Source organism: Alligator sinensis, unplaced genomic scaffold (genome assembly GCF_000455745.1).
Source record: "Alligator sinensis unplaced genomic scaffold, ASM45574v1 scaffold282_2, whole genome shotgun sequence".
NCBI classification, from domain to species: Eukaryota; Metazoa; Chordata; order Crocodylia; family Alligatoridae; genus Alligator; species Alligator sinensis.
Genome location: NW_005841879.1, coordinates 1,986,248 through 2,003,179, shown reverse-complemented (window position 1 = coordinate 2,003,179; position 16,932 = coordinate 1,986,248). Strand labels below are relative to the sequence as shown.

Genomic DNA, 16,932 nt, shown 5'->3' with positions numbered 1-16,932 from the left:
AGGAAGCTTGGTGCCTAATGGTTTATAATAGGCCTTTTAAATAACATAAGAAAAACTAACTTACTGTCACATTTCATCCCTTGATGAATAAGTCCATAAAGCAATGACCCACAATGGTCACAAAAAGTTGGGCTTCCATATGTGTGTATTTTAAACTTGTGCTTGCTTCGGGGATCCTAAGGAGGAAGCAGAAACAGATTCTTATTTTTCTTTGGTAAAACTGCCAAATAATGTTTCATGTTCAATAGTTTATGGAACAGAAGAAAAATATTATATATACTGCAATATACAGCGTATTCAAAGTATATGCTTAGTTCAATGAACATAGATAATAGGCTTGTTGTTGCTATCAGTTTGCACAAAGTACATATTTAAAGAGGAGTATTATACATACTGAACAGTAACTGAATTCAGACTTCAGTGACTATGACATTTACTGAATATCTCTTTAGAAGCTGTGAGTAGTTATATTTAATAGCAGTCATTGCTAGTCGCACCTAAATGAAGATATACATTACTGTGTGTTTGTCTGTCTCTCTCGCTCTCTCGTGGAAGCTTCTTACAACTCTAAAGTGAACATTTTAATCTGAACAACAGGGAAATCAGGTTCTTAAAGATAAGACAACATTTGAGGTTGTAAATTTATAATCACTATTACTGAAAAATATAGTGAATGACTTTAAACTTAGCATCTGGTAAATATTTTATTTAGACCTTTATTCCTGACTGAGTTTCCAACTGAGAAATTAATAGTGATGGGACATTTTAATGCCAAGGCTGCAGTTTGGGCAAGGTTTCTCATTTAGGACTGGTGACATGCAATGCAACTAAACTACTTAAAAAGAAAAAAAAATACATTATGTTTCTGAACACAAAAGCCAAGATCTTCAGCAAGTGCTAAGGATCCATGGTTACAGTAGGAGTAGGAGTCACCATGCACCTTTAACATTTGGTCCCAACAGACCTAATGAGACGCAAATATACAAATTCAATAGTTTTGCTTGTATTTATAGGTATAGCTCTCTATACACTTATACTGTATCAATAGACACCCTTGTACATGCCCAACTCCTCCCCTCCACCCTGGAAAAAACCCAAAGCTTAAAGAGTCCTATTATCAGACGTAACTTCCAAGAAAATATTGTGCTACCACATTACTGTAATATTTTGAGATCCTTCATGGTCAATTTTAGCTATGCTGTGACTCCACTGACTTAAATATATGCAGATTTATTAAGCACAAGAACACCCTTTCTGTAAAAATAACTAAGTCCTGACTTCCAGCCAACATTGTGGCCACTTCCCTATCTACTGCAGAATGACTTTGATTTGAAATCAAGAATTCAGCATTTGATACCAATATTGCCAATATTGTGCTTTTCATCTTTTTTGCTCTATGCTCTGACTAAATGCAAATAAAGGGATTCTACTGTTCTGATTCTTTTTAACGTTATCAGACCCCTAATAAATGCTTAACTGTCACAAGCGAACTCCCTTGACAGCAAACAATTCTGAATTCGTAGCAATTTCCTCTATTTGCGGGATACACCCTGTAGAAAAAGTTCTCTTTTATTTTTTATGAGTTGTCCTATATAACCTTGTTCTATACTCCCTCAGGGTAGCTGCATTAGTTACCCGAAGAATAAGAACCAAAATTAGAAGAATGTAGAACATACAATTGCGTTGTATGTTTTTGGCAAAAACTATCAGTTATATAATTTTACTGTTCGTTTTATTGTATGCTCTTAGCAAAAGCTGTACATAAATAACTACTTCCACTACTACTACATTTTTGTACTGGTTTCCCATATGACTATATTCAGAGTATTATCATATTGTCAGAAAAATTAACACATCAACATAAAACCATGCTTGGCAATAAAGGTCATCTCAGAATTTGAAATGCACATTTGAAGAATAGAATGCAAAATAGTACAGTGTTCCCTTATTAGAAAAGAAAACATGCTTCTAATGCAGTCATTTTATTCAATAAAGTAAAAATTCAGGAATGACCAAACTGTGAATATAAATCTGAGTTTTATAGTAACACTTAGTTATATTTCCTTTATAGTTTAGCATAATAGCATAAAGCAATATGCCTTTTTGCTTAGTTTTTCAGTATGTTTCTTTTCCATATAGGAGTTTCTATTCCATATAGGAGTTTTGTTTGGTCTTTTTACATCTTTATCAAAAAAGGAATATTGTTGAAAACTTCAATTTCAGTTCTTCTCTATATAATTTATTCTCCAAGAAGATAAGTGAAGACCATACAATACCAAATTCAAGATGCTCATCAATCTACGTGTTTTATTTTAGAGTCCAAAACATGAAATGCCAAGAAGTGCTATACACACGACAACATTTATTGTGTAAACATGTTAACTGACACTGAACATCCCTCAAATTGCTGCAGAGAACATCTGTTTTTTCTTTATTAAAAATACAGAGCCCTGTGATAGGGGTCATGGGAACATGGCTTTTCAGAAAAGTTGCTCAAAGATCAGAATCAGATGGCACCATCCAAAAGAAGGAAGTGTCCAGTCATTTCTAAACCATTTAAATTAAAATGTCAATGCGAACTCTTCACTGGTGTTTGTGTTGAAGAGGAGGAGAAAGAGTCTACATTGGTGTAACTTCAATATATGTTTACCCCTTGTTTTAATATACACATCTGTTGCTAAGAAGGACAATAAATGCAGTTTTTGAATGACACAGAACAAACCCCCTTTTCAAGTTCTATCAAACATCCGTCATAAATAATTTTTATAACTGTAAAATGAGCATTGGCAACTCATCCCTCTACTCTGGAAACCTTGTGCACTACACATAATGGTAGTCATCTACTGACTCTAGCAGCTACATATGCTTGAGTGAGCAAATGTCAAATAGTCAATTTTTTCCCTATACTTTTTGTCTACCACTCCAATTTTCTTTAATTCAGGTCAGACAAATTCTTTATAGAGTTTAATTACTAGTTTGCAAATAGGCTGTTTGAATTTTCAGTTAACTTCATTATTTAATCATAGTAGCTTGTTTTAGATACGTTTTAAAGCACTCAATTTGTAGATATGTGAAAAGCTGTTTGATATTCGCGTTATACTAAATCTGCAGGTGGATAATTAAAACGGAGCATCATGATCACTCTTTGCAGACTGAAATTTTGAAATACCCTTTGCTTGTCTTTTTGCTATTTGCGTTTTTTTTTAATTTTGTTTTCATACATTTGGTTGGTAGGTGATTATTGTACATGAATGGATTATGCAGCTTATTTTCAGCTGATTCAATACTGTAAGTAACTACATAACTACACCATAGAGTAAAACATTATCAAGAAAATAAGACAATATTATGCAAATATGGGGATGTTTCATTTTTTAATATCCACAGGAAACGATTATTGATTGTTATACAAAATCAGGCAGAAGCAAATGAGATCAGAATTTGCTTTTGTTTTCTCACCAATGAAATACTATAAAACTACATTAACTGTGGTATGGTATATAAATATTTGTCACTGAATCATGGAAATACTTGCATGGACCTACACTGCAAATGGGAATTTTATATATATGTAAAATTGTACATACACATTCTGTTTATAATGCAGGCCCATATATTTATTTGTACAATTCAGTGACAGTCAAATATTTATATATCGTATTATTTATATCTATAATCCCTCTATATATAAAAATGTAGTGTCACTTGCTTTTTACATTTCATTTAATAATAGCTTTATATTCAACTTAAGAGCATGCCTGAACTGTTATATATAAAATAATGCATCCAATATGAATTCGATTTTCAGAGCAGTATTAAATTTGTTCTATTTTACTCCATAAATGCCCGCCCACAACGTGACTCCACGCTGGCTCAGTGTGGACAAGAGTGAATATAAAGAAAGAAATAGCAATACTCCGGCTTAAACAAAAAGTCTGTTAATACTATATCCATTTTAAATTTTTTTTCCCAGTTCCTTGATTGACAATAAACACAAAAATCTTAGAAAGTTTAAGGCTAGAGAATAACAGGAGCCAGTTTCCATCAATGTTTTAATTCTATTTTTTTATCTTGAGTCTTTTTGTTGGGCAACAAAAGTCATGAATGATTCATGTTAGCACCGTAAAACATTTTTCCCATTCTGTGCTAGCGTTTGGCTATTTAGCTAAATATATCTGTAGGCAATGCTGCTCTATGTGTTTGTCTAATCTCATTCCACACTACAGGAATTGAAACTGCCTGAGCAGTATCCTCGTGGCAGACTGGGAATATTAAATGGTAGCAAACACACCTACGAAGCCCTGATTGCAAGGCACAGGCATTACCCAGATCACTGCTTTAAACAGGATCTTGTTACATTACATTCTTACTATACAAAGAAAGGCTGCATGCACGTGTGCGTGCAAAAAAAGGAACAATGAAAAAATCATTCAGGATGTAGAGAAGTTTTGTGGGGTTTTTTATGATCTTCTACTCCAAATATTTTAAAACAATGCCTGAGCAATCACGTATTTTAGACCTTTAGTCATCCTTCTGCTTCCTAATTATGTGGGTATATCAAATAAAATATAAAATTCCATAAAGAATTAAAATGCAAAATAAGAATAGAAACAAATAACCTTTAAAAAATAGGTTCCAATGTAGGACAAGGATACAATCCAATTAATATACCAGATTAGATAGAGAACTAGAGCACCAAATATTTACCAACCAATACCAGGCTGGATGTAATGCCTTTTCTGATATCACAGCAGTAATACTCTTCTGTCAATGAATGGGGATTGAACAAGTTGCCTAAGACTCTGGGTAGAAACTCTTTCCATCAACCACCCAGTTTTTGTCTTCATCTACATATGGGCACTGCACTTCCCAGTAATGCTTGGCCTCCTCCATGTCAGGCCTGCAGTACCTCCGAAGCACTGAGTTGACCGGTCCTGTCTGAATCGTGTTCCTTGGTATATTTTAAGGAGGAGGCCAGTTCCTGATAGTGAGTATCAGCATGTTTGTTCGTTAACAGCAGGATCCACTTTGGGGAAGGAGGCTCCTACAGGCTATTTGGCCTGCAAGATGGTGGTCTGCAAGGACACATTAGGGACAATCTCCAACATGAAGTGCATGCATTGCATCTCATGTAGAAGCACAGGCAGCAGCAGCTGGGCTCCTACAGGCCTTTTACGTGAAGCTACAGCAGCGGTTCCCGACCTTTCCAGACTCAAAGCACCCCGCCAAAACTTCTGTGAATCGAGTGGCACCCCATTTAAAAAAAAAAAAAAAAAAATCACTTTATTACAGTGTTTACCTCCTTGCGGAAAGTCCAGGCAGTAGGAGTGCTCAACTCCTCACACCTTGCAGCACCCTTCAAAGGATCTTGCGGCACCCCAGGATGCCCCAGCACCCTGCCTGAGAATCACTGCTCTGGATCTGACCCACCAATTGATTTTATCTGGCCCATGACTGCTCCTGTAGTGCTCCACATGGGGCCGAGCCCCACGCACTCCTGCTGGGATAGGTTGCGCTGTGTTCCTACTGCACCCATGGCCCCAGCCAGCATGCACAGCTTCCTAGCCGGGCTCCCCCTGCCTCCAGTGGCTCTTCCTCCTCCTGCCCCTGCTGTGCTGCTCCTGCATGTCCCGGGTCAGAGCTGCGCTCGGCTTCATGCTGCTGCTGCGGAGCACAATGCTGGTCCTCCACACTGCAGCGCAGCCCCAGCTGCTGCTGCCTGTGCTTCCACACGAGATGCAATGCATGCACTTCATGTTGGAGATTGTCCCCCATGTGTCCTTGCAGACCACCATCCTGCAGGCCAAATGGGGCTGCATGGGGTGGAGAGCAGCTGGGGGCCCCCTCCGGCAGGGCTGGAGGAACGGGGGGCTCTGGTTCAGGAGTGAGGGGCACCAGCAGGGCTGGAGGAAGTGGGGGGCACTGGCAGGGATTGGGGGCTGCAGGGTGGGAATGACAGACACCAGCATGGCCCAGAAGGTGAGGACTGCGGGTCAGGAGTGAGGGGCACTGGCAGGGCTGGGGGGGCTCTGGCTTGGGAGTGAGGGGCAACAGCATGGGCAGGGGCAGGGTACCAGCATATCAGGGCTGCTCAGTGCCACAAAACAGCAGGGGGGACAACCAGAGCTGGACCCGCGTCCTGGTAAGCAAAGGGGACAGGGGAAGCTCTGACGTTCAAATGCCAAAATATATAGGTATTTAGAATTTATTTTATTATAATTATTGAGGCACTGGTAAGTTTCCAAATTGCTTAAAAATTGTAAATATATCAATAAAACATTGTGTTAAACTGATACCTGTATATATGGTGATGTTTCATATATAGGGGAAAAATTTGGATTTTGGGGTCTAATAGAGAATTTAGGATTTTGAACAGAGAAAACCAAGATCCCTGCACATGACCAAGCATCAGGTAGCGAGCCTCATGTTGCTCACATGCTGTTTACCATACTCCCAGCAGCAAAGATGACAATATTATGAGTAGAGGCATGACCTTTTAGTGATGACCTCATTAGAGGGCTGCCCTTGTACTGAGGAAATAAGCATTCAGCGAGACAGCTGCATTTCCTAACACATGATTTTACATCAAAATATACTGTTAACAGGGAAAGTTTCCCAAAGTAATTGTTATCCAAAAAGATTTTGAAGAGAGATTAACAGGAAGTGCACTGGCTAAATGAAGAAGACTTATCAAATGCTTAACATCAAATGCTTACTGTTACTATTGTGTGTGTTTTGAGATTAGATCTCTGAGCAAAAACTATAGCGAATCACTAACGCATCTTTTATTGATGAGAAAGGTATTTACATACTTTGGGCTTGCCTGCACATGCATTTAGGTGTGCCTAAATTTAATGCGCATTATCTTAATACACATTAAAGAAATTTGTTACTCATACACCTGATGTGCTCCTTCTCATATGCCTGCAACAGCACCTGAATCTGCAGTTAACAGGCATACTGCACACATCCAGACATCAAGGGGAGAATATTTCAGTCAGATATTATGCATATAAGACCTTCATTTTACCCATGAGATCACACTTCTCTAACCTCATTTTATACATTAAAAAACTAAGTAGTTTCAAAACCAGAAACTATGCTCATCTAGCTTTACTTTATGAATCCTATTACCTTTAGAACCTCAAACTACGGTACATTCATTGTTACTTGGGAAGGTGCAAATACTGTAACTTCCCTTTCCCTGTCCTCTGAAAGCTGATGTAAAAGTTCAATACTTCCTTCCCAGAAGTACCTCTGGCCCTAGCAGTTTAGCATGACTGAGCCAAAGCAGAACATGACAAACAGATTGCTGAATAACAGTGGCTGTTTGCAGGATGACTGAACACAGTACTAAATCTAATGCACATTCATCATGAAAACTCTGAAGGAAAAAGTCTCTTTTTGCAAAGTCTGTAAAAGGGAGGAAATTGGGAAAGAAGTCGTCATCCTGCTATCATTAGAGTGATGGATTAAGATCTACAATGTTATCTGAAGGCTGCAAAGCAGCAAATGCTCTGTTGTCTGCTCACTCCTCTCTTCTACTACCAAGGTTGCTCCACATTTGCACTGTAATGAACCTCTGTGACTGGATTTAATTTAGAGAAATGGGAAAAGGAAGCTCTTGGCGACCGGTAATGTTAGCATTTCATTATCTTGTCCTTACAGATATAGCTACTCCTAAAAGTTTTGTGCATTTTATTGTGGGCGTTGGTCAGAGAGGGACATGAAGTCGGTGTAAATACAAGTGGGCCAAATTTTCAGGACTTCAGCAAGTGGGGACGTGGAAGCATATTTACTGCTCCTGGCAGCAGTCTGCTCCCATGCCCTTCAGCCCTGCAGCAGCCAGGGGAAACTCTAGGCTCCCCCTTGGTGCTAGCCCAGGAGCTGGCAGGGAACATGGGGCCAGGATACAGCTATCTGTGGCGAGGGCTGAAGATTGCTCCCTGTCCCCGGGAGCTGCCTGATTCCTTGGCAGACTCCGCCACTGGAGCCCAGGCAGTGACAATGTCACCCTGCCCTGGCAGCAGGGAGCTCCCAGCCCTGGCTCCCCGATCGGGGGCAGGCAGCTTAGAAAGAACTACAGGGGAGGGGCAGGGGGTGGGGCAGCTAGCGGCGACCATCTCCCAGTCCCCGCTCTGCAATCGCATTGTCCCTGCCTGGGTTCTGGTGGCAGAGCCCGCCCTGGCAGCAGCCAGCTCCTGGGGGCAGGGAACAATCTCCCGTCCCCTGCTGCCCAGTTGACCAGGAGCAAATTTGCTCCCAGTCAGCTGTCTACACATGTCATACTGTGCAATAATTACTTCCAAGTCAATTTGCTACTTGTATTTACAGGTAGCAAAGTTACTTGGGATTAGAGCAAATTACTGCACAGTAAATGTCTGCATGTGTAGACAGTGATGCTATCTGCGCAGGAATTTGCTCTAATCTCGAGTAAAGCATCTCGTATAGACACACCCTGTTTGCCTGACAGGAGATCCACAGGAAAAGGCTTTGTACTAATTTCAGTAAATGCCAAGGTAATGGCATTTCTGCCACCCTAGTTTGTACTTAATTCAGAGTATGAAGCATGACTTCTGACACTTTTTCTCATGTATGTTTGTGGATTCTTTCCTTGATGGCTATGAAAGAACAGCATATAGCCCTGTTAGAGAACTCAGTAACAGCAAAGAGATGACCCAGCTTTGTCTGAAAGGAGCGACTGTATAGGGCTAAGTATTAGAAGATGAATAAAATATGACATTATTTAGAAACAACCATGTGGAAATGCCAATAAAAATATTGCTGACCATGTTGAAATACCATTTCAACCTCTAGTTTATTTTTGTAATAGTGTGTGTCACCAGAGTATGGAGGTGTTAGAAAGGTTAGCTGATGTAAGAAGCCAAAAACAGAAAGTCTTTTATTCACCAGTAGTAGTAGGCAAAAAATGGAACGATTGTATTACAGCAAAATACTACTTCTGCAGCAGTCTGGTGGTCAACTTTCTGTTATGGGTAATACCCACCTTCTCTGAAAGAAATGGTCTTAATGACCATTAGCTGCTACACTGAAACTCAAGCAAGTGGTGCTGACTTGCTTCTGCTTGTACAATAGGAAGAAGATCTAAAGGAGTGATTGCACTGTAGAAAATTAATTTTAGCAATTATACCCAATAACAATGACAAGCAACCAAGGATGTCTATGTAATTCCCTTTGCATTGTAATGCGAGAGTATAACTGGAGGACAGAACAAGGATCTTATGAAAAGACACTGTGGATTTTCCACGACGTATAGCTTTGTAAAATAAACTAATAAATAATCCGTTTGTTATCAATAAAACATACAGCTTTCATGTATTCTAATGCACAATGTGTTTCTTAAATGCTTCAGGACACCCTGCGATTACAGAAGCTGTTCTTCACCAAAAGATATTCTTCTCTGGATGTATATTTTATTTTCAGGATATTAGCAATTAAGAGTCATCAGATCACATCGTAGCCATCCATAGGTAAACAATAAATTGAAATGACCTATATATTCCATGACTTCTCTAAGAACAAGGTCTGGACTATCTTATACATAATTGCCAAACTTGGAATACTTCGGTGCCCCAGGATTTGACAATCTCTGAAACATTTTTCAGCAGCACAATATCAAAAATGATTATCTGCACTCTTTCTACATGTCTACAGGATGCATGTGGCTGTGGGGAAGAGTGGGCTGTGGAGGCTCCCATGGGCCACAGTGCCCTGATGGAGAGTTCCCAGAAGGGCATCAAGCTGTACTCCCACTCAGACACAAGTTGGCGTTGCTGGCTGCTGACAGGCATGAAAAAACCCAAAAAACCTCTGTGCTTTACTAGAAGCAGCAGCGCGTTAGTTCAACCTGGCTCTGCAGAATCTGTATAGATTGGGCACTTCAGCAAGGCTTTTTGGTGCTTTTATGTAAAGCTCATTCAATCAGCTATTAGATGAAAGTGTCAAAACACCCTGCTGAAGCACCCGATTTATACAGATGTTGGGCGAGCCAGGTCTAACTAATGCAATGCCTCTTCTAGGCATGTGCTGGGCTCAGCACGGGAATGCACTGAAATTAAAGCACCAGGTTTTTAGGAGTTTTGTTTGGTGTTTTTGTTTTACATCTGTAAGCAGCCACTCTGCCTATCTATCAACACCTGCATCCATCCTCATTCCAACTTCAATCAGGTTCATGGTTTCTTAGTCTTTTATTTATTTATTTATTTATTTTTTACTGACAGCTCAATTTTTTACCAACTTTATGGACATGAATTTTACCTATTTTTCATGTACAGTTGGTAACCCTCATAGTATGGGACAAAAAATATATAAAAAAAATAAAAAAAACAACTCTGTAGGCTAAAGAAGCAGAACTAAACTGCAAAAACATAACCAAATTACAAAAAACAATCCAGAGAACAGAGATGGAACTGAAATGCAACGAAGCAAATGTTAAATGGCAAATGGAAGATACAGTAGGAATATAATTATATTTAAGTTACTAACCTAGAAACAACAAAGTTCAGCTTGAATACACAACACTATTTTCATTTCAACTTCCATGCATATTTAAGCTTTTTTTTGATGCTAGAGAAAAACATAGCAACTAGCTAAACCATCTATGCACTTAACATTAGAAAATAAAAAAAGAGCAGCTGGATTTAACATGTGAAACAAGATATGGTTTCTACACAGGATAAAGATGAATCACATATGCTCTATCTTGCTTTATAACTACATGCCAGTTCCATATATATTCCTTCATGTACGGTCCTTGGATCATTTGTCGATGAGAGAAAACAAACATGTGACCAGCATGTACATTTGTAGGATTTCTTTTACATTTTTACGCAACGTGCTCTGACATCTGCTACTGTGCAGGCTGCTTCAACAAAGAGAACACATGGGAAAAGGGGTAAGAAGAGATGGTCAATGATGTATCTCAAAGACCAAAACTATTCTTTGCTTAGACTCTATGCCTCTATCATCATCATAATTTGGTTAGTTCCACAAATGGGGTAAAACATCATTCATGAAATAATATCCACTTACATAGGCTATATTTCCATAATACTATTATTATTGAAAGTGGCAGCTACTTTTTATGTGTCATCATATCTGGCAGGGAACTACCACATACTTTCTGGACCAACAGACTCAATCTATATTTCCATAACCTTTATGGGTGTCAGCCACTTTTGGGAGCAGTGGGCCAAAATAATGCCACTCTCTCTGTGGCAGGCCGATGCCTCTGACCCAGCTGCTGCTGCATGGACAAATCGTCCCCTGCAGCCGAATTGCCACTGACGACTGGGCTTTGCAAACTAGAACAGGCCCATGGGCTATATGTTGCCAATCCTTGATCTAAATAATTACAGTAAATTTGAATGAAAGGAACTGCCTCAGCTATCTTGCATACGCATACAGTATCCCATTCCACTTAGCTGATGACTGTTTAAATCAGTCATATTGCTTATACAGCCATTTAAATGGGGCTATTTTTCAACATTTTATTGATCTTCCACAAAATGTCACTGTTCATGCTCACAGAATACTCACACTTTCTTTATAAGCACACCATTACGGGAACATTCAAAATAATTTCTCATAGTACAGTAAAATTTTGAAATAGAAAGGGAAAAAAGGAGGAGCACTGAAGCTTTAGGTTATATAACACTGCCATGCCAGCCCCCATTGAGCTAATCGTTTAAGTATTAGTTTATGTCACTCCTCCTCAAGAAATCACGAGAGAGAGAGAGTGCAAAAGTAAGCAAGCACATGCGTGTGTGCATGTGTGTTGCTGAAATGGCTTTTTCTTCCATGTAAATCCAACTAACCACAGTGGGAACTCAATCAAAATATCAGTAAGAGACTACTGCCCAAAGATTAGTTGACCTGGGCATGTATATAAAAAGGAAAAAAATAGAGTAATTAGCTAACTGAAATATTTTAAAAACAAAATATTCCTGAACAAGAATAACTTCTTTGACCTGGGAAGATAATTTGAACACCTTTTTAGTGAAAAAGGCACTCTCCTTTACTTTTTGATAATGCTAGGTTTCTGCCATTTTTTGAAAAGGAAGATGAATTTTTAATGATCTTTATACAGCAAACTACATCCAAAAAAGCCAGGTTTCCATATACTGTTGCACTGTTTTTGTAGTTTAATTGTTTCATCATGCTTTGACTTTGTTTGAAAAAACGACAGTGAATAACTCCCCACTGTTATATTAATAAAATATGGACACTACATGACACAAATAAGGGTTATATCAGCATTGGTCAGGCAGTGTTCAAGGGACATAGCTTCCTACTGTGAGATAGGATTGTTTTTGTATATGCAAGTTACGTACATCCCATTTTCCTTGGGGGGAAAAACTCTGTAGCAAAATTTAACCTTAGTGAAGAAATGTTTTGACAGAAAACTATTCTTTTACACACTCAGCTTCTACAGTCCTGGTATTACAACTGAAGACATGTACAACTGAATAAGAATGTATTCACTCACTGTTTGGGTTTTTTTTGGTTTTTGTTTTTTTTGGGGGGGAGGGGCAGGGAGGGTTACCAGCAAAGCAGCCATAACCCTGTGTTTAGACAGACAAGTCTAAAATTCAGAATGTATGACTTTATTTACAGGAGCAATTAGCAGGAAATGATGTTATTGGAAACCATGGGCCTTAGTTAAACAGAAATGATGTCCATGATTATCAACACAGATAACAAAAGTTTAAAAGGCAGGATGTAATTTTATTCCAAACATGAAGAGCAAATTAAATAACTGAAAATTAATTGACCACAACAAACAAGAATGAACAAAACTAAAGTACCCACAGAAAATGCACACTCTCCCTTTGAATATGTAGCATGGTCTGCGCTGAATGAAAACATGATGGCTGTCTGTGTCAACAGAGAAAAGGCTGCTGGGAGATTGAAGAATGCGGTGTGAAGGAGGAAGACTTAACAGAAGTTTAGTACCTTGCAATATACAGGCACTTGCTTTTAATAAATATTCTATCAGCAAATACTGAGATCTAAAGAGTTGCCCGAAGTTACAAAAGAAGTGGAAACATCATGAACTGAACCCTGGTATTCAGAGTACAAGCCTAACACACCGACCAAGCTTCCACCTATAACTTTCATCCATTATAAATAGAGGTCTACCTAAATCCTGGGAGGATTTACCAATTGTTGTTGGTATAAAGTTTTAATTCATATTATGGTGGCTCCGCCCCTCAGCACTGATTGGCAGAAAGGCCCCACCCCTTGGTGCTCACTGGCAGAGAGATCCTGGAGGGAGGAGGAATGAGCGGATGGTAGCCATCTTGACTGCTGGCTGCCCTTCATGCGATCTCTGCCCTTGGCACAGATTGGCAGGGAGGCCCCAGCGGGGGGAGGAGGGTCGAGAGGGCAGCCGCCACCTTGCCTGCTGCCCCTTGGGCTGCCCCGCCAGCCAGTGCCTTCCTCTCCTGGCAATGAGGACCACCCACTCCCACTGGTGAGCCAGCATTTGAATTTTATTGTTTTTTTGCTGTTGTTGACTTCACAGACAATCCTGGGTGTCACGGATCCCGCAAAACCACAAATGAAGTAGGCTCCTAACTATAACCCAAATTGTTTGCTTCCGTTTATTCAATATAAGCACATCTAACTTCACATTTTTGGGGATTGCATAGGTATCAAAAATGATAGGTACTGTTTACCTAAATGTATATGCCAGGAAATAAGAAAAATAACTGTACAGTTAAGCTCACCTCAAAAATATTCTGCTGTAGTACCATACATGTCCCTGATAGGAAATTTATGATTCCAACCGTAGGCATTGTTAGAGTGCATTAAGCACCATTTTATACCATTATGCTCAACCAAGACAGTTTAAACATTGATCTCATCTTCCACATTATCACAGGGACAAATTATTCTCTAAACCATGCATTTTGTTTAGAGTATGCCAAAGAAGTCTCTCATTATAAAATTATAGAAAGAATGCACTACAGATGAAATTGTATGCCTTCACTAATTATCAAGAGCAGAAGCAGGAGATTTTTTTAATGACTTCTTCAGCCTAGAGTTATTAATTTCTCATTGGTTCATGCAGAGCAAATGCTTTCTGTCATTAAGAATATCAACATTTGTGAGTTTTTGTAACTACTGTGATCTGGCTGGGTTTGGGAAACAATAAATCTTATGAATCTTACTTTGTTTAGTAAACAGTACATAGAGTAATGACTCCCTTAATGAATTGTAAGTGTTCAAAATTCCCTGCTGAAGAAGCCATTCATTATTTTTTTTAGATACAGAATGAATACTAAACAATTAAAATGTCATAGTCAGTAGGTAGCAAAGCAGCAATCTGTAGTTACATACATAAAACACATCTACTTTTAAGAACTTCATTCCTGTACTTCTGCTAAAAAGAAATCCCTATATTGTTAGACTTTTGTTTCTGTTGACAGCAACCACACAACCTAGTGCTATTTCCTGGCCACAAATGTAAAAAGTGTAGGAGGGAAACTTGGAAATGCAGATATAATCTTAAAGCTGTGCGGGCCGGGAGCGACCCGAGCCCTTTTCCGTGCTGCACGCGGGCTGTGGCCAGCAGCCCAGGCACACCGGGGCGGAGAGGGGAGGCCGTCGAGCTGGAATTAGGCACAAACACTTAGCAGTAGTTTAAAAGATTGTTTACTTACACCGAGATGGCAGTGGTGTAGGCTGGAAAACTTGCTTGAGTTGCGGTTACAGACAGACAACACAGACGGTCTCGTGGAGGTTGCTAGGCTCCACGGTACAGAGCTCCGGATGCTCTGGGTGAACGAGCCACCAAAATGGGAATCGTAGATATGTCTTATAAAAGTTGCGCTCGAAGACGGAAAGAGGTGGGCGGTGGATCAGGCTGCCAGGCTCCTCTGGATCTCACACAGGGTTTCTATTACCCTGCCGTGTACCCAGAGTCCCCACGAGATGGATGTGGAGTCCTCTTCGGCTTGGGCGGAAACTGCTCAAACCTCTTATACGGCTAACAGGCCAATCTGCAAAAGAAGCTGCAGAAAAGGCGGGAAACTCGTCCCTGCACCGGGGTTTTCCTCTGCAGCAGGAAACTCTCCCGTGCAATGAAGCTGCAACTTGGCGGGGATAATTCTGGTGCCGAAGCACACACAAAATCATGCCTTTGGGTCATGACAAAAGCATTATTATATTTTCCTTACAGCATAAAATCCATACAATTCTTTTGGTAAAGTCTGCTTTACAAGACATTTTGTAAAATGAAGTAGCCATATATGATCATCTAGTAACATGGGAGAAAAATATGCAAATCCATTGCAGTTTAATGGTTCACATCAGTAACCAACTCCCTAGAATAACACAAGTGAGTTCAGTTCTCTTGGTACTTTATGCATCCTCTCTTGAATCCAGCCTTTAGGATCTGGGACAGAAGTTCAATAAGCCAATTTACACTAAATCAGTTAACTCTGATACTACATACATCCAGGTTTATCTTAAACTGGTTTTGGCCACTTTGAAAGCAGTTTATGTACACTAACCGTCTGTCGTGTTACAGCTCTGAACCATTTTCCAATCACTTATGCCAGTTTGTGCGCGATTTCTGTCCCTAGCCCTGGTGACACATCAATAACTTGCAGGATTCTAGCAAGCAGTTTAAATTTATACTGGTAGCAGACCTGTCAAGGTTGGCTGATTTACTATATTCACTGATGTTTGGGTCAGAAGGGAACTCAGCTGATCATTGAGTTTGACCCCCTACCCCGGGCAGGAGACAGCGCTGGGGTCAGACAACCCCAGCCAGGTGTATGTCTATCCTCCTCTTGAAGACCCCCAAGGTAGGGGTGAGCACTACCTCCTTTGGAAGCCCATTCCAGATTCTGGCAACCCTTACCATGAAGAAGTTCTTCCTGATGTCAAACCTAAATCTGCTCTCCGTCAGTTTGTGACCATTGTTCCTAGTTACTTCAAGGTGTGCCTACAAGATTTTTGCAGGATCGGGCCCTTTTAAACCAGTCTGCAGTTGTGCATTTGTTTGCTCATGGCTGTAGACCACTTTCTGGGGCCTGATCGGGCAAAATTTGTCAGCCCTTGGTCTCATGAAAAGCCTGGGTGAATAAAGCATTCCAGCACTGCCCTATTCATGAATATACACATGCAAGGACATTGCAGGGACAAAGCATCTCCTATTCTTTTCTCCCCCACCCCAGATGAATTTGTAGGCAGCCACAAGATCGCCTCTCAGCCTTCTCTTGCTGAAGAGATCCAGGGCTCTCAACCTCTCCTCGTAGGGCTTTGCCTGAAGGCCCCTAACCATATGAGCTAGCAAGGTGAAACAAGCACCTTTTTCAGTCATTTAGACCGACACATAACTTTGGAAGAATGTACTATTTAAAAAAAAATACTGGCTTTGCACTAAATATTTCTTTAGTAGTTTAACTGTTTTTGGTGGTAACTGTTTCAGAAAATTAAGAAGTGTAGTACTGTATGAATAATGTACAAATAAGACCCTCTGCATTTTATAACACTTTTCTCATCTTTGAATTCTAATGGAGTATTATAAACTTTAATCAATTTGGTTCAACATTATGTATAAAAAGGTATTATCTTCAAGCTAAGCCAAAAGAGTCTTCCCTCCTCCCCCTACAGCTGTAGTGAGATGAACGCAGGTAGGCTGCTGTGCCCATTTGGAGCCCCATGAAATGCAGAAGCACTCTGCATCAGTATGCAGCCCATCATGCAGGATCAGGGCCTATGGTGCAAACAGGAAGTGTGCAGCACAGTCACTCCCAGAACTCGAGCCCTGCGCCCCAACCACAAGAGTATTCTTCCTCTCCAGATGAACTCTTATTTATTTACATAGTCTTCAGTTTTAAAAGTCTAAAGGAAAAATAAACATCCATTATAATGTTTAAATGGTCTGGATTTCCTTCA

At 40.0% G+C, this 16,932-nt stretch overlaps 1 protein-coding gene across 1 annotated transcript in view; it reads right to left on the bottom strand.

The window, feature by feature from the left end:
- PRKCA (protein kinase C alpha) overlaps positions 1 to 16,932 on the bottom strand; it is a 302,661-nt gene that overhangs the window by 100,734 nt on the left and 184,995 nt on the right. Inside the window, exon 3 of the mRNA XM_025196266.1 lies at positions 65 to 176. Within this exon, the coding sequence (XP_025052051.1) occupies positions 65 to 77 (13 nt within the window). The 5' untranslated portion in view covers positions 78 to 176. The remainder of the gene's footprint in view (positions 1 to 64; positions 177 to 16,932) is intronic.